This window comes from Coregonus clupeaformis, unplaced genomic scaffold (genome assembly GCF_020615455.1).
Source record: "Coregonus clupeaformis isolate EN_2021a unplaced genomic scaffold, ASM2061545v1 scaf0057, whole genome shotgun sequence".
Lineage (NCBI taxonomy): Eukaryota > Metazoa > Chordata > Actinopteri > Salmoniformes > Salmonidae > Coregonus > Coregonus clupeaformis.
In genome coordinates, this window is record NW_025533512.1 from 563,772 (window position 1) to 586,740 (window position 22,969).

The following is a 22,969-nucleotide window of genomic DNA, read 5'->3' on the forward strand; positions in this document are numbered from 1 at the left end:
TGTGTCTCTCCTCAGGCCGGTGGTAGCTGGTCCACTCCAGGAGAATGAGATACGAGAGGCTCCTCCGCCCCCACTGGACATCGAGGGGGCTCCGGCGTACTCAGTCCGTTCCATCGTGGATTCGAGACGTCGGATGGGGGGTCTGCAGTATCTCGTGGAGTGGGAGGGGTGCTGGGTCCCTAGGAGGGACATCCTAGATCCCTCCCTCTTGACGGAGTTCCACAGGAGTCATCCGACTCGCCCTGCTCCGCGTCCTCCTGGCCGTCCCCGAGGCCGGGGTCGGCGCACGGCTGGGGCCGCGCGTCAAGGGGGGGGTACTGTCACGGATTCTGCCGAGGCTGCTCCTCCTCCTTGCTCGGGCAGGCTTCGGCGTTCGTCGTCCCCGGAGTACTAGCTACTGCCGATCGATGTTTCGGTGTTTGACTTGTTTTGTCTTGAGTAGTTACACTTGTTGTCTATTATGTTTGATTGTATATCCTATAATTACCCTTGTCTCACATTTGGTATTTGTGTGTTATTGTTTTGTGTCTAGGCGGTATCGGCATCGCTTTTGTCTTATTACGTGTATGGTGTTTTTTCCCTCCTGGTTCGGAGGTTTTGTTTTGTTCTTTACATTTAGTAAAGTACGTCTGCTAGTATCTCTGTGTCCTGCGCTTGACTTCACTCACTGCATACACGTCGCTCCTGACACTTGTTTATGTCTACACAAATACTTGTGTGATTAACAAGGCAATTGTCTTAATTGTGTCACATTGATTACCAAAGTGCTTTAACCAGGCTTAATAAACAGGGTTAAAACAGAGGTTAAACCGGGCACGCCATCACCAATAATACCCTTGCCATAGACCACATCACCAACATCACCGCCCTACACACCAAGGTACCATCTGTCCCAGTGAACTGTACTGATAAACTGGAGAAAAACACACAGTTGTCCAAATATTCAATGTTCAGCCGGTGGTTGTCTGTTCAGGTCGCAGTTGTAAATGAGAACTTGTTCTCAACTGGCTTACCTGGTTAAATAAAGGTGAAATAAAAATGAAAAATTGTATGGAGATCAGGCTTCTGAGCTGTGGCTGTTTGGAACTATGAGTTATGACCAAACCAGGTCTATTAGTTAATGATTACAGACATCCCCAACACATTCATCACAAGTGTGATGATGCATTATGCACTAGAGACTAAACCTTGCGTTCATTACATTGTCTGGTGTTGCTGTTGTTCACCACGTTATAAAAGGAGGATAATGGTCTACTGGAGACGAGCTGGACCAATGTGGACATTGACTTTTAGCACCAGGGAATTACAAGGCTCTAGCGTAAATAATGCATTGATGTCAATGGGAGATTTTTGTGAAAGTTATCCTTGCAGATCACATGTTAGGATTCCTCCCTGAGTTTCTGGACTCTGTCAGCATCCTCTTTCATTAGTTGGAGAGGCTTTCCTTTGAGGAAGTTCCAAAGGGTAGTCAAACACTGAGGGTCTCACACCATACATAGGCCTAGATTTAATTTCATTTATGGTTTATTTTAATAGGGACAGGTACAAGCACATTGACATATTGAATAAACAATCATCCGATGTGTTGCATTATAGATAGATCAGCATATTAAAATAGCATCACTGTGTTTACACAATAAAATGTAGCCATAAAGTTGATGTCCTCTTGTCTGTTCAGCATTTATACATCTGTTATAGAAGTTGTTGTCGAAAGAGAAACTAGACTAATTAAGGACTACAGGCTCAAATGAAGTGTTGTACTATACTATCATAAACCTCAATTTATAGGCAACTTCCCCTCTATTGCCCTTGAGAATAGACAGATGAAGCCATAGCGTGTGACACGTATGTTGCTCTTGATGTCTCGCCAGGCAGTCTGCCAAGAGAAACCAAATGATAAACAGTCTTGTTATGACAGTAGGGTTATTTCTAGAAACTTCCAACATACTTTCCCAAGTCAGTTCAGACTCCTCACAGTATGCACTGAACCAAGAGACCCTGACATTAAGTCTTTTTTGCTACACCTTCTTGTTGCCATAAAGAAAAATATTTCTCACGGTTGAAGTTACCTAATAGTTGTGCATGGGTCTTTCATTATGAAATGTAAATCATAAACTCAAGTGAACTCAGGTAAATAGCTAAAGATGTGTGGTTTTATCTGGCCAGCAACTGATCTAATGTTTTATAGAAATGTGTTATCTTTCTATGTAGGCTATAGGCTATCCTGTGTATATTCTTATATTCAAGTCTTCTTACTGCTTAGTCTAAGTCTAGTAATCCTTGTGCAGACTTTTCAACTCCAAGGGCCAATGGATCTTCTCAGAATGTGAAGGGAGTGACTTTTCAGAATTAAGGAAGTGCTTCTGGAGAGGCTGACAACCAGTCTTTGCCATACCTCTGAAATCAGTGTGTGGTGGTTCTTACCAGTAACTGGAGCAGTCTACAGGTCATGACTCATGACCGTTATATGGTTAGTGGAGCAGGAAGGTCATAGGGCGAGGAAGTTGGAGTGACCAGCACTACGCAGCTGAGAGTTTGAATCCAGTGGAAAATGTCCCTGACATAAACACAGATGCAGTTATCTCCTCTTTATTTAGGGGGGATGTGGTTTCTGGGTCAGGTGTCAAGTTAGGAAAATTAAGTTCCTTTGCTTTCTCCTGATAGTTTTTTTTTTTACTCAACTTTCTTCTGTTTTAACCAAGCTAGCCTGCAGGCTGCAACCATTAATTAGAATGGAGGGCAAACCAAAGTTTCCTTAGTGTCTGACTGAAATCATGGGAACCCAGATGTGGTAATCTCTATAGGAACGTATTCTCTAAAACCACTAACTCCAGTGTTGATTCAATGTATGCATTCCCCTCACAGTTGTAACACTTTAACATCTGGTCTGTAACTGAATGTCTACACAGTCTGAGTAGAATTTATTGAAAGTGGAATGTCAAATTAAACAGACGTTTTGCAACATAAGTGGGAGTAGACATTGTATGTATGTGTGTATGTGTGTGTGTGTGTGTGTGTGTGTGATGAGTAGCCTACACAGGTCTAAGTCACTTAGCAGCGGAGCAGAAATCCATCTTTCCAAAATGTGAACAAGGTTCTGCATAAGAGGCCTCTTAGCTGCATGGACATTCCTTCAAATATTTACGATGGCCAGGGAGAGGAGGCCATTTTCAGGTCAACTTTTTTAAGGATTGGAGGCTGCGCCAAGATATGTTACAAAATCTATGGGTTGTCTAATGGCGGAAAGTACAGACTCGCAATGCCTTAAAAATGCAGAAATCTTGTGCAACAAACCCCCCAAAATGCATGTTTACAGGAAATAAATTGCAGTGCTGTTTTAATTTGTTACCCTATTGTACTGTGAAACAAAATTTTAAGTTAATTCTTATTAAAAGGTATTACAACAAGAACTTCAGTTCCCATGAAGTGAGTGGAGGGGTGGAGGTGAGGAGTTCATTCAACCACTTTGATCTGGTTTCTATTTTCCATTTCCTATAGACACCATGGGGAGTAGAAAGACCCTTACGCTTTTCAAAGACTGTAAAAAAACAGAAACAGCTGAGGTCCAACCCATTTTAAACAAATATTTTCATTTTTATTTGGAGAGAAAACTAGACAGATTCTTTCCTATGTGGAAGGTAAAAAAACAAACAAAGTAAAACAATCAAACGATAGTTCCAGCTTCCTCCTCACACAGATAGTGGTCAGACAAATGTGAATTGAAAATCCTCAGTGCAGTGATAAAGTATGCAAAATAGCACACACAGATATAAACCTCTACTGTATTGAGTTTAATATATACACTGAGTGTACAAAACATTAGGAACACCTTTCCATGACATAGACTGACCAGGTGAATCTAGGTGAAAGCTATGATCCCTTATGGATGTGATTTGTTAAATCCACTTCAATCAGTGTAGCTGAAGGGGAGGAGACAGCTTAAATAATTATTTTTAAGCGTTGAGGCAATTGAGACATGGTTTGTGTACGTGTGCCATTCAGAGGGTGAATGGCAAGACAAAATATTTAAGTGCCTTTGAACAGGGTATGATAGTAGGTGCCAGGCGCACTGGTTTTAGTGTGTCAAGAACGGCAACGCTGCTGGGTTTTTCACTCTCAACAGTTTCCTGTGTGTATCAAAAATGGTTCACCACCCAAAGGACATCCAGAGTCCATGCCCTGACAAATTGAGGCTGTTCTGAGGGCAAAGGAAGGTGTTCCAATATTAGGAAGGTGTTCCTTATGTTTTGTAAATGTAACTGATGCCATCCAAAGTTGTTTCTTAATTATTTCAAAGGTTGTCTTGGGCAAGATTCACATTTTCATAAGTGTTTTAGTGTTTAGCACACTCAGGATTGGGACTGGGGACTTGTTTTTTTTTCACTCTTCAAACTTCATGGTCCCTTCAAACCCATTGTATGTGAAGGGTTCAACGACTGGGCTGCATGCATCTTCAGCAAAGCAGGCCATCTTGTTATTTTCACAGTTTCCCTCTGACCCTGGGCTGATGTACACCCCATCTGGGGAGTGAATAGACGGGTCCTCATCAAAGTAGTTATGTGGTCTCAGGATCACTCCGCCTCCATTTCCAACGGTAACCGTGTTGGGGATGTCCTCAGCGTGAGGAATGTGGAGGAAGCCGGTGGTTACCCAGGCAACCAGGTCCTAGACAAAAAAGCACTAATTTGGTGACTACCAAACCTTCATCTATCAATGAACTGAAAATTTGCAAATCTCAAGAGAGGGGTAAAATATATGTAAGGACAACGGCACTTAAGACCAAAAACACACCTGGTTCTCAATGCTCTCGTCATCCTCAATGTACTTGCTGAAGTCCACTGCTGGTGTCCACATGTTGTTCTGACTGTACAGGCTACTGCTGGTCTGCTCTGAGTCTTTATGCTTAGTGATGGCCACTTTATACCTGTCAAATAAAATAACAAAAGTTGGTCAAACTGCTTTACCTTTGGTCTACCTGTAACCTGTGTTTTAGGAATTAGGGCCTTCCTTAGGAGGAGAGAGGAGGGAGACTCACCTAGCCCAAGACATGGACTTCTCCTCTGGCTCCGTCTCTGGAAGGCTGTCACCGGTGAAGCTGACCACCTGGAGGCGGTAGGAGCGTTGGTGGCCCCAGCGGTTGGTGCGGTTGCTGGCGATGTGAAGGTAGCGTGGCGTCTTGGTGTCGTAGCGGAGAGCAGCCTCCTTCTCAGTCTTTAGCTGGGCCTCCACCAGCTGAGGAACCATGGCATAGCGCTCCGGCATCCAGGGTAAAGACACGTTCATAAACTTCATGTCCTTGGTCTGGAATACATTCTCAACCCCTGTGGTACAGAAACATAATTCAAAATTCTAATTATAGGATCATGTTATAATCATATCATTGAAATTAAAGATAACTAGCAGAGACTTGTCCAGCACCAATGTGACCAACTGGGGTTAAAACCAGGTCTTCAGTGGCCACAAGTCATTTAAACATTTATAACTGTGCTTGACCTTTCATCGGTTCATATTAGGCCAAATGCATTGTTCACACACTTACCCAAAACGTCCAGGTCAACTTTGAAGTTGATGAAATGGGTGTGGATGTTCCCAATAGTATTTTCTGCCACCTGATGTCCGTATTTGAGATTGCCATCAACATTGAAAGACGATGATATGTATCCAGTGGCATGCACTTTGGTCTCAACAGAGCCGCTCTGGTAAAAAATGAAGTCCCACAAGTAGTCATAGTTACCTATGGCCGTAATGGTCCTAAAAACTAAGGCACTGTTAACCATGCCTCCATAACTATTGCTGAAAAAGTCCGAGAAGTGTTTTCTGAGAGGACGGCCTGTATTGTGCTCAAAAAGGCAAATTGAATTCCTGAATCTATGAGGTGCACTGACGTCAATGTATCGGTAAGTGTCGATGTAGGTTGCCGCGTACGGACAATCCACGCCTCGAACGAGCTCGTGCGCAAAGCGCCCTATTCCGATACTAGAGTCCAAAAACTTAGTCAGAATCATGCCGGGTGTGATGGAACCATAAACTGACATTGCCTCTTGAACACTAAGCTCATAAACTATCCTCTCCCCCTTGAAACGAATGTCAAAAACTCTCATACCGGTGAGGGAACTCAGACCAAACGCAAAACTCCATTCGAGATACATGACATGATTATTCTTGACACTGAAGCGTTTACCTTGCGGGTAAAACTGCTGAGGGCTTAAACCGGTGGGTTTACTTTTAGGTTTGAGTGATGCATAGTTCTGGACAGGTTTATATACAATTTTCGTCACAGTCCCGGCGTCATATTGTTTTATAAGATCCTCCACACTGTCGAAGTACTGTCCATTATAAAGTAATCTCTTCACACTCCAAAGAGATGCGTTGGTGCTTTCGTGGTTGATTAAAACTTCCAAACCTACAGGGTGGATGTACATCCCACTCAAATCACGAAAGAAAGATATCCATGTCTGTCTTTCTCCCGATTTGACACCCCGGGGCATGCCTTCGAAAGCATTCAGGTTCTTCTCTTTACTGACATCAAAACTTTCTTTCACAATTTTACCAAGTTTTGTAAATACCTCTTCAGCAATAAACTTGAAAATAAGTGCATATTCACCAATGGTGACCGTACGCGCATTGATGGGCAACCCTTCTTTATACCTCTCAACGGTGACATCGCGGTGGTAAGTCGGGTTGGGGAGAGGTCCCACCACATATTCTTTAATGTGCCCAAGGGTGCCATAGAAAACTACCGCAGTCGCCTCTCTCACCGGCTTGGGTTTATTGTTATCTAGGTAGCCCAGTGCATCCGCCTTCCTTGGCAGCAACATATCAATTAAGAAGAGAAAATTCCCTGAAGGTTTTGTAAGCGCATTGACAGAAATATCCAAGTCTTTCTGATTACTCATATAGTCGCGGACTTGGAGATATTCCTCGGCAGACAGATCAGCAAACACCGTGCTGCGTTCATTGTGTTTGCCCTTGAAAGCATGATGCGGCTTCGAGGAGCATTTGGGCAGCCTACTTGAGTAAAGGCATAAGAAGACAATATTCGCTATTACTGAGATCAGGCCAAAGAGTATCAATATCCATTTAGCTAATGAAGTCATTCTCCTAAGGACCATCTAAACACCATGGGGTGTTCTGGATAGAGGAGGTGATTGCGAAGAGCATTAAATAAGATTAGGCGCGCAAGTGAATTTGGGATGAGCCACACCCCTCGGTCCCTCGTCCCACCCCGGTGCAGCACCCTCAAGAAATTAAACGTTTTTCCATACTTTGAATACAGTTATGCAATTGCCGGGATTTAATCCAATAGTTTTTGGATAAAGGCCAACATTCCTCTTGCGTAAAGTGTATTTTACGCACACATTGTATGCTCTCTGTGGCAAGGGTTGTGCGTTCCTGTCAAATAAATACCTGACTTGGTTATGTTGATATATTTTTTACAAATATTTTATTTGTACATGTAGGCCTAGATTGCAAATTAAATGTGTAACTATTTAAACAATTTTTACACAAAATGTGGTGTGCAAGAGCCTGTTATTAATGTTAATGTTAAGCATTGTCTTCTTGCAAGCCTCTATAAACCACGCATCATGCGCAGACAAAACAAAAACATCTTGCTTTTATTGTTTTTCACTTGCCTGGGTCTCACTGCGCTGTCGCAGTCAAAAACCACCTTCATCTTGATTTGTCTGTTGTCGCCCGCCGTTTTTCCTGGCCCCTGGTGGGAATAGTTTTCCGTTTCGGAACGCAGCCAGCATTGTCTTCCCAACATTTGATGTAAGTGGATAGCCACAAGTCTTGGCAGCCTTTCGAAAGTGTTCAATTTGAAGTAGGCTTATAGTGTATAGCGCGCCTCACTTTTTCTTTCTGAGGCAAGCCGTAAAAGGAGATCTCTTATTCTAACCAACAAACACATCACAGCTATAATTCTTAGTTGCTACATCCATTTTTGGATTTAGGCTATACATTAATGATATAGCCTATACCCATTGATTCTTTAAGAATAGGCTAAGTTATAAATGCCTCATGAGCTAGCTCAACTGTCCTAGACCTACCCCATCAGAATCCAAAATATAAGCTTGTTTTACACCAATGTTTGTAAACAATGTAGGCCTAAATGTAAACGAACAATGTATAGCCTCAAAACATGGTTAAAACGATATATGTTGATGTCATGGATGGTGAGTCCTTGTATCCATAACTCCATCAATGAGTTTGTGAGTGGTTACATTTCTCCAGGCCCATCCATCAGCTTTTTCCAAAACAGAGGCGGGGTGTCGACTTTGTTCAGATTCAGAGTGTTTAATAGTCACATGTACAGGATTGCAGGTGGGATTGCAGGGTACAGTAATCTTAGGCTCTGAGCTCCATCATGCAGGACTAAGTGAAATAAAATAATGAAAATGGTAATAAAAAAACTATATAAATATAGATAGCACTATATACATCATAACAACTGTAGGGTCCATAGGGGGAGTAGCGGGGGGATGGGGGAACAGGTAGCTCTGAGGGTAGAAACTATTGGCCAGTCTTCCAGTTTTTGCCATGATGCTCATGTACTTTCTGCATCTGAGTGATTGAAGCAGGGAGAACAGGGCATGGCTTGGGTGGCTGGGGTCACTGATGATCTTCTTGGCCTTCCTGCGACACCTGGTGTTGTAGGTGTCCTGTAGGGCAGGCAGTGTGCACCCAATGGTGAATTTGGCTGCACGTATCACCCTCTGAAGCGCCTTGCGGTCCGTGGTGCTGGAGTTGCCGTAACAGGCTGTGATGCAGCCCGACAGTACACTCTGGATGGAGCTCCTGTAGAACACTGAGGGCCCTCAGGGACAGGCCCAATTTCTTCAGCATCTTGAGGTTGAAGAGTTGCTGTCGTGACTTCTTCACCACGGTGTCCGTGTGATTAGATCATTTCAGCTTCTCTGAGATTTGTACGCAGAGGAATTTGAAGTTATTGACGGTCTCCTCTGCGGCCCCGTTGATGAGGATGGGGGCGTGTCCAGCCTGGTTCCTCCTGAAGTCCACAATCAGCTCCTTTGTTTTACTAACATTGGGGAGAGGTTGTTTACCTGGCACCATGCCGTCAGAGTGCCTTCCTCCTGTAAGCTGTCTCGTCGTTGTTGGTAATCAGGCCTACTACTGTAGTTTCGTCAGCAAACTTGATGCTGGAGTTGGAACTGTGTGAGGCCACGCAGTCGTGTGTATACAGGGAATACAGGAGGGGACTGAGGACGCACCCTTGTGGGGCCCCTGTGTTGAGAATCAGTGTCGAGGAGGTCATGTTGCCTACCTTCACCACCTGGGGGCGGCCCGTCAGGAAGTCCAGGACCCAGTTGCATAGGGAGGAGTTCAGACCCAGTGCCGTGAGCTTTGTAATGAGCTTATAGGGCACTATGAGTTTGAAGGCCGAGCTGTAGTCGATGAACAGCATCCTCACATATGCATTCCTTTTGTCCAAGTGGCTAAGGGCAGTGTGCAGTGCAACGGCGATTGCGTCGTCCGTGGATCTGTCAGGGCTGTAGGCGAATTGGAGAGAGTTGAGTGTGTCAGGGAGGGAGGAGGTGATATGGTCTTTGACTAGCCTCTTTAAGCACTTCATGATGACAGTTAAATGTTTCAATTAAGGAATCTAGCTTTCATTTCAGGATTAAGTGGTATATTTGGATACATTTTATTCCCCATACTCTATTGATCCAATATGACAACACAATTCATAATTGTAAAAAATTAAAAAAAAAAAAAAAAAAATCTTAGGGCTCCCAAAACACTAGGCTGCATGTGTGGGTATGGATGTGGGTATGAAGACCTGCGAGCCACTGCCGCCCCTCATGATGATTTCAGATTTTTTTGTGGCTCCCACCACCATCAAAGTTGCCCATCCCTGACCTAGACATTTTCCAGCCTTTGACCTTCCTGCCATTCGACTTAGATTTAGAGAGATGTTTCTATAATTCACTCATTTATTACTGGCCAGTGCAAGAACTACATGGCCCACTCATTTACCTTCTCCCATGAGTCCGCTCTCCCTTGTGACAACTTTCAGATGTTGAATTCCAGAGAAACAAAACAATTTGCATCTCAGGAGGAACTCCGATAAGTTGTAGCAAATTCAATGTCTGTTTATACAAGAAAACAAAGAATTGTAGATCACTTTGAGCATACTGGCTTATCTGCAGAACTATGTGGATATTTTATTAGTTAAATACACATTTATACATCTAGCTATATTATCTACAGTTGAAGTCGGAAGTTTACATACACCTTAGCCAAATAAATTTAAACTCAGTTTTTCACAATTCCTGACATTTAATCCTAGTAAAACTTCCCTGTCTTAGGTCAGTTAGGAGGACCACTTTATTTTAAGAATGTGAAATGTCAGAATAATAGTAGAGAGTATGATTTATTTAAGCTTTTATTTATTTCATCACATTCCCAGTGGGTCAGAAGTTTACATACACTCAATTAGTATTTGGTAGCATTGCATTTAAATTGTTTAACTTGGGTCAAACGTGTCGGGTAGCCTTCCATAAGCTTCCCACAATAAGTTGGGTGAATTTTGGCCCATTCTTCCTGACAGAGCTGGTGTAACTGAGTCAGGTTTGTGGGCCTCCTTGCTCGCACACGCTTTTTCAGTTCTGCCCACACATTTTCTATAGGATTGAGGTCAGGGCTTTGTGATGGCCACTCCAATACCTTGACTTTGTTGTCCTTAAGCCATTTTGCCACAACTTCGGAAGTATGCTTGGGGTCATTGTCCATTTGGAAGACCCATTTGCGACCAAGCTTTAACTTCCTGACTGATGTCTTGAAATGTTGCTTCAATATATCCACACAATTTTCCTTCCTCATGATGCCATCTATTTTGTGAAGTGCACCAGTCCCTCCTGCAGCAAAGCACCCCCACAGCATGATGCTGCCACCCCCGTGCTTCATGGTTGGGATGGTGTTCTTCGGCTTGCAAGCCACCCCCCTTTTTCTCCAAACATAACGATGGTCATTATGGCCAAACAGTTCTTTTTTTGTTTCATCAGACCAGAGGACATTTCTCCAAAAAGTACGATCTTTGTCCCCATGTGCAGTTGCAAACCGTAGTCTGTCTTTTTTATGGCGGTTTTGGAGCAGTGGCTTCTTCCTTGCTGAGCGGCCTTTCAGGTTATGTCGATATAGGACTCGTTTTACTGTGGATATAGATACTTTTGTACCTGTTTCCTCCAGCATCTTCACAAGGTCCTTTGCTATTGTACTGGGATTGATTTGCACTTTTCACACCAAAGTACGTTCATCTCTAGGAGACAGAACGCATCTCCTTCCTGAGCGGTATGAGCGGTCCCATGGTGTTTATACTTGCATACTATTGTTTGTACAGATGAACGTGGTACCTTCAGGCATTTGGAAATTGCTCCCAAGGATGAACCAGACTTGTGGAGGTCTACAATTTTTTTCTGAGGTCTTGGCTGATTTCTTTTGATTTTCCCATGATGTCAAGCAAAGAGGCACTGAGTTTGAAGGTAGGCCTTGAAATACATCCACAGGTACACCTCCAATTGACTCAAATTATGTCAATTAGCCTATCAGAAGCTTCTAAAGCCATGACATCAGTTTCTGGAATTTTCCAGCTGTTTAAAGGCACAGTCAACTTAGTGTATGTAAACTTCTGACCCACTGGAATTGTGATATAGTGAATTATAAGTGAAATAATCTGTCTGTAAACAATTGTTGCAAAAATTACTTGTGTCATGCACAAAGTAGATGTCCTAACCAACTTGCCTAAACTATAGTTTGTTAACAAGAAATTTGTGGAGTGGTTGAAAAACGAGTTTTAATGATTCCAACCTAAGTGTATGTAAACTTCCGACTTCAAATGTATATTATAATATGCTAAGCATTCTAAGCTGCGGGAGGATCCCCTTCTACAATTTTGTGCTTATTTTCTTAATTTTATGCTCAAAAGAAGCTCATCCTTCTCTTACATCTGGCTGGCCACTTTATATTCCTCTGTGTTTTGTAATTTTTACCCATAATGCTCAATGACTTGACATTCCAAATTACCATTAAATAAAGCAGAGTGATTATTTCTACCAGGCTTCATTGGGTTGGCCAAAGAAACAGAACACTTTTAATTTGCAAAATAAAAAATGTCATCCTGCCAATACTATGATGTCACTGAAGACAGTAGTTTTCAATGGGTGTGTTCGTAAATTCACTCTAGAGTGCCAGAGTGTGCTCACAGTGCGCTCTGTCCGTTCGTAAATTCAGAGTGTTTTGCTCTCGGAGCATTCAGAGCGCACACTGGACGCTCTGGCCGAGGAGTAGGGTTGATCTGAGTGTTCTGACCTCACAACGGCATTCAAGCACCCAAGTTAACTGGCTAAAGTTGGCTAGCTTGCTAGCTACTTCCAGACACAAATGAGAGATCACCTCACTCTGATCATTTTACTCACCCTTGCAGAGCTGGTTAGGCTGTTTTCATGTTACCTAGAGCCTTGGTGACTGTAACTGTGCTGCTGGCAACAAATATATATACAGGTCATATTCAACGGGTGTTGCGTGTTCGTAATTCATCAGTTGTTCTGCGCTCTGGCACGGAGTAGATAGCCAGAGTGAATTTACGAACGCACCCAAAATTCTAACTATCATTAAAAATGATTGCATTATAATTTATCCCTCCAGCCCTATAAGACGGACTCAGAGACTATACACTTTGGCTCTTGCCAGACCCGTGCAGCGTTTTCCTCTTCTGAGTCAGATGTTGTTGAGCTTGAGCTTGTTCCCGGCTGAAAACTTTTATCCAATGGGTCTACAGGATCTGTACTACTAAAACTGGTGTCAACGTCATCAACAGCAGCAGGATTAGTCTGCTGAACATACACTAGTCAGTGATTAGCCAACATTTTACTACTTTGTCCCCATCAAACATGTTACCCCAGCAGCATGTGCTTGCTTGTAGTTTGCAGTTGTTGTCGACATAAAAATAAAAATGAATAGTTATAATATAGAATGCCTAGTATACTCACAACTGCATTATGGTATAGATATTGCTATCTCTTGTACATATGTATATAATGGAGTTTGATAAAAAATTTCATATAATATTTTTTACAAGTGTACTGACAAGTGTCTAAATGATTCCAGCTGCATCAGAAACCAGTAAAGTGTTGACTTCAACATCTGGATCAATTCATTGGGATATTTATGGAATGTATTTGGAAGTCACTAGCTATAATGTCACTTATAAAACAAATGATGCAGGGAGTTGATGTATCATTTCAACTTTCATTTGTTGGCAAGTTAAACATGTTTCAGGTATCCTAGTGGTTAAGAGCATTGGACCAGTAACCGAAAGGTTGCTGGTTCGAATCCCCGAGCCAACTAGATGAAAAATCTGTCGATCTGCCGCTGAGCAAGGCACGTAATCCTAATTACTCCTGTCAGTCGCTCTCGATAAGAGAGTCTGCTAAATGTCTCAAATCTAAAACAGTAGATCAGTCTGTTAACGTAGTAAATAAGTAGACAAAGTGTATTTGCTCTGGTGAACAAGGTGAGTTTACACAGCAGTATGCTGGAACCGTTATGGCAATGTATGACATACAGTGCCTTCGGGAAGTATTCAGACCCCTTGACTTTTTCCACATTTTGTTACGTTACAGCCTTATTCTAAAATGGATTACATTGTTTCCCCCCCTCATCAATCTACACACAATACCCCCATAATGACAAAGCAAAAACAGATTTTTTGAATTTTTTGCTAATTTCTTTAAAATAAAAAACGGAAATATCACATTTACATAAGTAGTCAGACCCTTTACTCAGTACTTTGTTGAGGCACCTTTGGCAGCGATTACAGCATTGAGTCTTCTTGGGTATGATGCTACAAGCTTGGCACACCTGTATTTGGGGAGTTTCTCCCATTCTTCTCTGCAGATCCTCTCAAGCTCTGTCAGGTTGGATGGGTAGCGTCGCTGCACAGCTATTTTCAGGTCTCTCCAGAGATGTTCGATTGGGTTCAAGTCCGGGCTCTGGCTGGGCCACTCAAGGACATTCAGAGACTTGTCCCGAATCCACTCCTGCATTGTCTTGGCTGTATGCATAGGGTCGTTGGAGGCGGCTTATGGTAGAGAAATGAACATTACATTCTCAGGCAACAGCCCTGGTGGACGTTCCAACCAAGGTGTCATGTAAAAATCTTCCCAGAGTTAAATAGTTCCCAATCGTTCTGATTGTGATGTCATATTGTAAAATTTCTCACAGCGTGAAAATGTTCCCAGTTCAATAATTGCCCGTCGCAGACTTTTATCCCTTTAGCCATATTATCAACCGGCTGGTAGAGCATGTTTTGACAGTCGATTTAGAAATAGATATGAAAAAAATATTCACTTGAACCTGATTGGTCAACTCCCCTAACCCTCCTGTTTAGAATTTACATAATTTGTATCCTTTTGGTTTGCTGCATTTCAGTGGTGGCACTAAACTTTGCCCACTCAGTGGGCTGTAAGAAAACTCAATTAGTCACCAAAGATTTTGAATAAAAGGCAGGAACTCAGTTGGTGAGGGATTAATATTGCACCATTCCTGTTAGTAGAGACCATGAATAGTAGGAATATGAAAATAAAGTTAAAATGTAAAAAGGCTAAAAAGCACAAATTTCGTAAAAATATTCTCTACCAGGCAGTTGATACAGTATATGTGGACACCCCTTCAAATTAGTGGATTCGGTTATTTCAGCCACACCCGTTGCTGACAGGTGTATAAAATGGAGCATACAGCCATGCAATCGCCATAGCCAAACATTGGCAGTAGAATGGCCTTACTGAAGAGCTCAGTGACTTTAGGATGTCACCTTTCCAACAAGTCAGTTCGTCAAATTTCTGTCCTGCTAGAGCTGCCCCGGTCAACTGTAAGTGCTGTTATTGTGAAGTGGAAACGTCTAGGAGCAACAACGGCTCACAGAACAGGACTGCCGAGTGCTGAAGCGTGTAAACTTTTTATGTCCTCAGTTGAAACACTCACTACCGAGTTCCAAACTGCCTCTGGAAGCAACGTCAGCACAAAAACTATTTGTCGGGAGCTTCATGAAATGGGTTTCCATGACCGTGCAGCCGCACCAAGCCTAAGATCACCATGCGCAATGCCAAGCGTCGACTGCAGTGGTGTAAAGCTTGCCACCATTGGAGTCTGGAGCAGTGGAAACGCGTTCTCTGGAGTGATGAATCACGCTTCACCATCTGGCAGTCCGACGGACTAATCTGGGTTTGGCGGATGCCAGGAGAACGCTACAGGCCCGAATGCATAGAGCCAACTGTAAAGTTTGGTGGAGGAGGAATTATGGTCTGGGGCTGTTTTTCATGGTTCGGGCTAGGCCCCTTAATTCCAGTCAAGGGAAATCTAAACACTACAGCATACAATGACATTCTAGACGATTCTGTGCTTCCAACTTTGTGGCAAAAGTTTGGGGAAGGCCCTTTCCTGTTTCAGCATGACAATGCCCCCGTGCACAAAGCGAGGTCCATATAGAAATGGTTTGTCGAGATCAGTGTGGAAGAACTTGACTGGCCTGCACAGAGCCCTGACCTCAACCCCATCGATCACCTTCGGGGTGAATTGGAACGCTGACTGCGAGCCAGGCCTAATCGCCCAACGTCAGTGCCCGACCTCACTAATGCTCTGAATGGAAGCAAGTCACCCAGCAATGTTCCAACATCTAGGTGGAAAGCCTTCCCAGAAGAGTGGAGGCTGTTATAGCAGCAAAAGGGGCACCAACTCCATATTAATGCCCATGATTTTGGAATGAGATGTTCGACGAGCAGGTGTCCACATACTTTTGGTCATGTAGTGTATATGACATGATTATTTTGGACACTGACGCGTTTACCTTGAACGTAATATTGTTGGGAGCCTAAACCGGTGGGTTTCAGTGACACATAGTTTTGGACAGGTTTGTAGACAATTTTCTTCATATTGTTGTTTAAGATCCAGCACACTATTGAAGGACCGGACGTTATAAAGCAACTTTATCACAACTTTCTCAATGACATTCAATTCAGCATTGAAAAAAGGCACAAGTTTAAGTTTGTTCTACCTGAGTGAGTCTAACCACAAGTCAGAGACAACTAAAATGACACCAAATGCGTTTGATAGGTCATTTTTGTCTTCTTCTAATGCCTCTTAAGGGGAAAGTAACCAAAATAAACTAAAATTAATCATACTACGATACTGAGTTTGGGTAATCCCAAAATTACGTTACTGAACTAACGGATTACATTTAGAAAGTAACCTACACAACCCTGCCCGTGACCAACCAGCAGCCAATTATAGATTATTTCCCATTATTTAGCCTGTTATACTCTATACCACCAATACACTTGGGTGCACTTCCCTATCTCTATACCACCAATACTCGAGTGCATAGTGTAGTGTCCTCAAACTCAACTCTGGACCTCGAAGCCAATGTTCGTTCGACATGGTGGGATCATTGGGTCGGTAAAATTAATTATGCGATGAATTGCGGTGGAAATGATGTTGTGTGGTCACTGCAACTTTGAAAAGCATGCAGTTTTTCTACACTACAGGGTGCTGAAAGTGCACAGTGATGAACTTGATGCTCCTTTTCAATATAAATCGAGGGTCTTCATTTGTATGCTAGTGACACGATCGGTACTTAGCTGCCAATTAACAAATACATTTTTTTGCTCTTATCCATCTCATCATATATCCTAACCTATCTAGTGTACACTTTATCAGCAAACTTGTCTAGAGAGCATGCACAAACCATATTGGGCAAATTTGCCATTTATCGCAACAGTTTGTGACAAAACTATCCGTAGAGCGGAAAATGCAAAGGAAACACATTAACCTTTTCAGTACATATAAGTTAATCACGCATCCTTTTATCCGCAAATAAAGTGTCTGATTTTTTTTAATGCAGATTAGATAATATTTGCATGATCTGTCGCAAATTAGATAGAAACCTAGCTATTGACAAGTATTTTTCACCCTCATCTTGAGGTTAATTATTTTCACAGCAAGGCTTGAATTCAATTACACAAGCTCTTTGAGTCACACCAACAGTTTCAGCATATACAATAGGTGAGAAACCATGTCATTCAACAATAATTGTATTAAGTACAAATATTTATTCTTAAAACTAAATTACAATTAAGGGAGAGATACAGAAAAACCACTTCTCTCATCACGTAGCATCTGGGATTTGAGAACATTACAGAAAATCTGGCTTTTAACACAATTGAAACTCCAAGATCAGAGTGGGCATGGATGGCCATTACATATTATGCAGGAAAGAGATCATAGTCCTTCAATGTACTTGTGAGTAGTCCCTTAAGTAAAAAAAAAAGTCTAACTGACAGGACTGCAAGCTACACTACGGCTAAAATGCAGACTGAGCATTCCCACACACACACCTTGACACAATCTCACACACAGCAAATTATAGTTGCCATCAAGCACTTCAGAATCCTAAAAATAATTCCTTAAAAACAAACTAAAGACAAAACAGACAAAGTATACCTGTGAAACTCCCATGACGGTTTCCAGACAATACATACACACTACAAGCACACAGACATGGACAACAAGGACACAAACAGTTTCATCTGACCTCCCACCAACCTTGTGGATGCCGGCCCTGTTTGAGTTCAGTTCAAGCCCGCTTGATTGGTCGACAATGAGAAAAATCCATCATCAAGGTACAACCTTCTCACAAGTCCTGGAAACATGAATGTTTCAGAACATGTTTAAGGAGGTTATTTCGAAGACCACCTTGAGGGAATGGATGATAATAGTCCAGAACAAAGCCCCTGTTACAGTCAATGGCTGCGCTCACACAGGCAACCCAATTCTGAGCTTTTTTCCACTAATTAATTGGTATTTTGACCAATCACATCCGATATTTTCACAGATCTTTTTCATATTTTGATCTGATTGGTCAAAAGACCAATTAGTGAAAATAAATATCAGAATTGGGCTGCCTACCTAAATGCTGCCAATGTGGTTGTTAATAGGAGTTTGTGAGAGGAGGATATTGAGAATGGGAATGTTCAGTAAAGGGCTTCGTTGTTGCTGCTTCGTGGCCTCTTGATCTTCTCTATGTTTTTCAGGATCATGTCGTGTAATGTCACCTGCAAGCGGATGGGGTTTGGTTATTACAGTAAACAAATATCTGCACCAGAACATGACAGGCTAACAACATAACGTTGATACAACTTGGTTGAACAGAGACAGAACGGTGTGCATGTATGCTCACATATTGATTCCTCAGCTCTGACACAATGATCTTGAGGCTGATGTATTCCTTCTCGTCTATTTCAGTCACAGTGCGCTGGTAGTCCTCCTGCAGACAGACAGATGGTCAACATCGAGACAGCCTCAGGGAAGCAGATCAAATGTGGATTGGATGTAAACAGCAAACACTTACCACATGAGGGTACTTTGTAATTTTTGAGACTAGCTTCGCTCTGGTGATGTAATACCTGTTAAAAACAACAAACGTTTGAGACAGTCCAAGGAACAGTTTCATAGATTCATAAGGGATTTGAAGCTCTATGGTTACCTTGTTGCAATACTTGTTTCATATGAAATATTTATTATTATTATTTTTATTTATTTCACCTTTATTTAACCAGGTAAGCCAGTTGAGAACAAGTTCTCATTTACAACTGCGACCTGGCCAAGATAAAGCATAGTAGTGCGATAAAAACAACAACACAGAGTTACATATGGGGTAAAAAACATAAAGTCAAAAAAATACAACAGATGATGAAGTCAGTGAAGTAAATCAAATACACACAAGGTAGTGTATACTGTAGCATACCTTGAAATTTGGTCCAGGTAAGAGGCTGCCTCTCCTTCCACAGTCCTGAGCTCAGCAACAGTTTCCTCCTGTGGACAGAAACAACCACACGACCAGCGTCATCTGACAGATCGTCAAATGCGTGCAAGTACTGCCCCCTAGTGTTGGAGATTTGTTCATGTTTGGAAAAGTAGACAAGAAGCTATACATTTACATTTTAGTCATTTAGCAGACGCTCTTATCCAGAGCAACTTACAGTTAGTGAGGGCATACATTTTTCTTCTTCATACTGGTCACCCGTGGGAATCGAACCCACAACCCTGGCGTTGCAAGCACCATGCTCTACCAACTGAGCTACACAGGATTATACATGTGAGTGTGCATGTCTCTGCACTTATATTGATGGGAAAGTATAATACCTGGATAGATACGCCAAAGTTGTTACCATCCTCTATTCTGGGGATTAAGAGCTGGACCCACATTTTGACCTGAGAGTGAGAGACATACAGATGAGACAGTCATTCCTTAACAGTAGATCTCCACTAAGAAATTCAGAGTGGGAGAGCCCTCAAAAGGCAATCAAATAAATCCCTCAAAGAAAAATGGCTGTGTTTGTGTGTGTACATACTGTGTTGCATTTCTCTATGAGGGTTCTTATTTCTGGCTTGACTCTTTCGATCAGGTCCACCAGCTGGCCGTTGCTCTTTATCACCCCCCCTGGCATGACAAACACCTTGGGGCCATCTAGTGAGGTGGGATTGAGAGGTCAAACATCCAAGCAGCTTCTAGCTAATACAGAATACTGCAAATCAGTCAACTATTCTCTTCTATCAAGAAATGTATTGAAGATTAATGGTTCTGGCATAAGTCGGCATTGACAGACATTGAGAGAAATCAAGAAGCGTATTTTACAGCACAGCACAGCAATGCCATAAGCCTTATTATGCAAGTATTAAATGGCATGACAACAGGCAGTAGGGTTTACCTTGACAGTTTTCATCATCTAGTCCATCTTCCATTTTCCGTTTTCTGGCATTTTGCTATAAACATTAACCTTGGGTTAACATAGGCATTACTTCTGTTACACGTCTCCCTTGTTCAAAGGGTTTCCAAATGTTTCTCCTTTCGAACAGTAATGGTCAAGTGCTTTGAGCACAGTGCCCTGCTTAAAAGGAGTGAGAGACTGCTGGTGTTGGCTATCCTCAGGGTAGTTTCTTTTCAGATGTGGAACATACCCTTGTGATCAGACTAATTAAGTTGTTAGGCAGCACCATATGAACAAACACTAGCTAACTATGGGTGCAGGCTTTTGTTTCAGCCAAGCAGTAACACACCTGATTCTGCTTTTCATAGTCTTCAATCAAGATCTTGATTTGTTAAAATCAGGTGTGTTACCTGTAACCATGGTAATGTAATTGACAAAATCATGTTTGTCACTCTGGTATTGAATGTATAGACTTTCATGATACTGATTTGATGCAAATGAGAATCCATTCACTTACCACATCCAGTCCATCATGACTATTGTTGAGGATGATTGGGTCTGGTACTTTGACGTTTATCTCTGAGTGGATCTCTTTCAGGTCTGCGACATTCAAAATGGGCTCCTGGAAAGGACGAAGAAATCAAATCAAAGTGTATTTGTAACACTTCGTAAACAACAGGTGTAGACTAACAGTGAAATGCTTACTTACGGCCCTTCCCAACAATGCAGAGAGAAAAATAGAAAAATAATAATACGAGGAATAAATACACAATGAGTAACGATAACTTGGCTATATACACTGAATAACAGTACTGACTCAATGTGCAGGGGTACGAGGTAATTGAGGTAGATATGTACATATACGTAGGGATAATATAAAGATAGATAATAAACAGTAGCAGCAGCGTATGTTATGAGTCAAAAGAGAGTGCAAAAGGTTCAATGCCTATAGTCCGGGTAGATATTTGGTTAACTATTTAGCAATCAAATGGCTTGGTGGTAGAAGCTGTTCAGGGTCCTGTTGGTTCCAGACTTGGTGCATCGGTACCGCTTGCTGTGCGGTAGCTGAGAGAACAGTCTATGACTTGGGTGGCTAGAGTACTTGACCATTTTTAGGGCCTTCCTCTGACAGCACCTGGTATAGAGGCCCTGGAGGGTAGTGCGTACGGCCCAGTGCTTGCGGTTGGATGCCAAGCCGTTGCCATACCAAGCAGTGAGGCAGCCAGTCAAGATGCTCTCAAAAGTGCAGCTGTCAAACTTTGAGTATCCGAGGGCCCATGCCAAATATTTTCAGCCACCTGAGAGGGAAGTGGCATTGTCGTGCCTTCCTCACGACTGTGCTAGTGTGTGTGGACTTGAGCTGGGCGATATGGACAAAAATCCATGTTGTGATAAATTGCCTGAATTGATGCAATAACAATAAATTATAACAATGTGCACTACAGTTTTTTGTATTATCTACTACTAGTTTGATGGTTGTAGCCATCAACTGTTCCATTAACAATCACCCATATTAGCAAACTTATTTAATTTCAAACATATTTCTCTAGTATAGGCTACTTATCGTAATGAACGATATCAGCAAAATTCCTGCGAAAAGTGATCGGTGTCGATAATTTTCAGTTTATCATCCCAGCTCTAGTGTGGACCATGTTAATTAGTGATATGGTCACCGAGGAACTTCAGGCTCTCAACCCGCTCCACTACAGCCCTGTCGATGTGGATGGAGGTGTGCTCAGCCCTCCTTTCCTGTAGTCCATGATCAGCTCCTTCGTCTTGCTGACGAGGGAGAGGTTGTTGTCCTGGCACCACACTGCCAGGGCAACAAGGGTGGTGTCAGGACAACGCTTCACAGCTGACAACACATCATGTCAGCTGTGACAGAGTACTTAAGGGGCTCTGCATTATCCTGTATTCTATTTTGACAATGAAATGGACAACAATAGAATCCCTGTTATTAGAATATGAATTACCTTCAGAAAGCTGTCAAGTTCCAGCAACTTTTTGGGGAAAAAGTCTGCAACCAGGTTTTCAGCCTTGTAAAGAACAAACGTTTTTTTTTAAACCAATGATCACGTGTGCACCAGCATCAGTATCTGCATGATGCTTCCAATACACGATGATTCCAAACAGTTATTTGTGGTTGTTGTTGGTAAACATTTGTGAAATAAAAGACTTGGACTATCAAAAGTCTAAAATAAGAAAATGTTGACATAATATTGACACTCACCTCACCCGTGATCTGCTCTCTGAAAGTATCAACCTATGAGGAAATAACAATAATAACAACCCTTTTTTTTCGAAAACAACTTATACACCCGAAAGTAAAACCATGTTGAATATGACAGTCCAAGCACACCACGTGCCATTTGATGGAAGCAGCTGTCCCCACCACCAGTTTATTTTTCTCCCGTCGTCTTTTCCTGTGGCTAGCAGGCTACCTATCTAGTTAAATTTGTACATTTGCTAGTGTTATTGCTCTCCCCGAGAACTGTTAGTGTTACCACAGATTAAATGGGAAATATGTAAATTAGTTACTAGTAATGTTACTAGCTAACTGCAGAAAAATACAGCCTCGTGCATAAGTATTTGTGTGATGCGGGATACTATAGACAAACAAACAAATCTGTGCTGTCCAGTCCCAACAGGATAAACAAACACCACTTGAATGAGATCAGATTTTTCTAATAGAACACTCATAAGTGATGTTGTGCTAATGGCTAATAACGTAGTTAGCTAAGCAATTAGCTAAATGTAGCTAACCTCCCTAGCTAGCTAGGCCTGGCAAGCATTCTCAATTATTCAACTTCTACTTCCAAGAAATGGTGAAAACATTACCTTTGTTTTGAGGTCATTGTCTACCTTAATGCCCTTTGATGACATAATTTGAAATAACTCAAATTAAGGGATATAAACAGAAACAAAACAACGGTATTATGTTGCTTTTGCCGCACACCGCTTCGAAATCAAGTTATGACGTTGACAACATGCGACTCGTAAAAAAAAACAAAAAAACACGTGGACCGAAAAAAACGTATCGCTAGCTATGTTTCTCGTGGATTATTTTAAAATACAATATTATATACTGATAAAAAAGTTATGTCCGTGTGTTACATAAACTGTGTGTCAGTATTTTTTTTGCGCAGCATTGATGGGAGGAAAAAAAAAGTGATTCAAATATACGT

General features: G+C 42.0%; 2 protein-coding genes across 2 annotated transcripts; both read right to left on the reverse strand.

Annotated features, from left to right (window-relative positions):
• Window positions 1–4,166: 4,166 nt before the first annotated feature.
• LOC121570423 (primary amine oxidase, liver isozyme-like) lies at window positions 4,167–7,138 on the reverse strand. Its single transcript, XM_041881884.2, has 4 exons — window positions 5,540–7,138; window positions 5,036–5,321; window positions 4,792–4,924; window positions 4,167–4,665 (listed from the first exon to the last, which is right to left on the reverse strand). The coding sequence occupies exons 1-4, from the start codon at window positions 7,110–7,112 to the stop codon at window positions 4,381–4,383; spliced, it is 2,277 nt and encodes a 758-aa protein (XP_041737818.2). The 5' UTR covers window positions 7,113–7,138; the 3' UTR covers window positions 4,167–4,380.
• Window positions 7,139–17,106: 9,968 nt separating this feature from the next.
• Window positions 17,107–22,938, reverse strand: LOC121569056 (proteasome activator complex subunit 3). Its single transcript, XM_041879668.2, has 11 exons — window positions 22,623–22,938; window positions 22,015–22,047; window positions 21,758–21,820; window positions 20,302–20,406; window positions 19,785–19,839; window positions 19,428–19,543; window positions 19,219–19,287; window positions 18,821–18,888; window positions 18,425–18,479; window positions 18,254–18,340; window positions 17,107–18,128 (listed from the first exon to the last, which is right to left on the reverse strand). Exons 1-11 carry the CDS (start codon window positions 22,665–22,667, stop codon window positions 18,048–18,050), a joined length of 777 nt encoding a protein of 258 aa, XP_041735602.1. The 5' UTR covers window positions 22,668–22,938; the 3' UTR covers window positions 17,107–18,047.
• Window positions 22,939–22,969: the final 31 nt, after the last annotated feature.

What these genes read in the sequence shown, in the direction of transcription:
- LOC121570423 (XM_041881884.2), bottom strand. Translation starts at nt 7,112, where the DNA reads ATGGTCCTTAGGAGAATGACTTCATTAGCTAAATGGATATTGATACTC. An exon ending in AGTTGACCTGGACGTTTTGG is followed by an intron (nt 5,322 to 5,539) that starts GTAAGTGTGTGA and finishes TCTGTACCACAG; the next exon opens with GGGTTGAGAATGTATTCCAG. An exon ending in ACGAGAGCATTGAGAACCAG is followed by an intron (nt 4,666 to 4,791) that starts GTGTGTTTTTGG and finishes TTTTTTGTCTAG; the next exon opens with GACCTGGTTGCCTGGGTAAC.
- LOC121569056 (XM_041879668.2), bottom strand. Translation starts at nt 22,667, where the DNA reads ATGTCATCAAAGGGCATTAAGGTAGACAATGACCTCAAAACAAAG. An exon ending in AACTTGACAGCTTTCTGAAG is followed by an intron (nt 20,407 to 21,757) that starts GTAATTCATATT and finishes CGTCCTTTCCAG; the next exon opens with GAGCCCATTTTGAATGTCGC. An exon ending in GTCATGATGGACTGGATGTG is followed by an intron (nt 19,840 to 20,301) that starts GTAAGTGAATGG and finishes TAATGTTTATAG; the next exon opens with CAAAATGCCAGAAAACGGAA.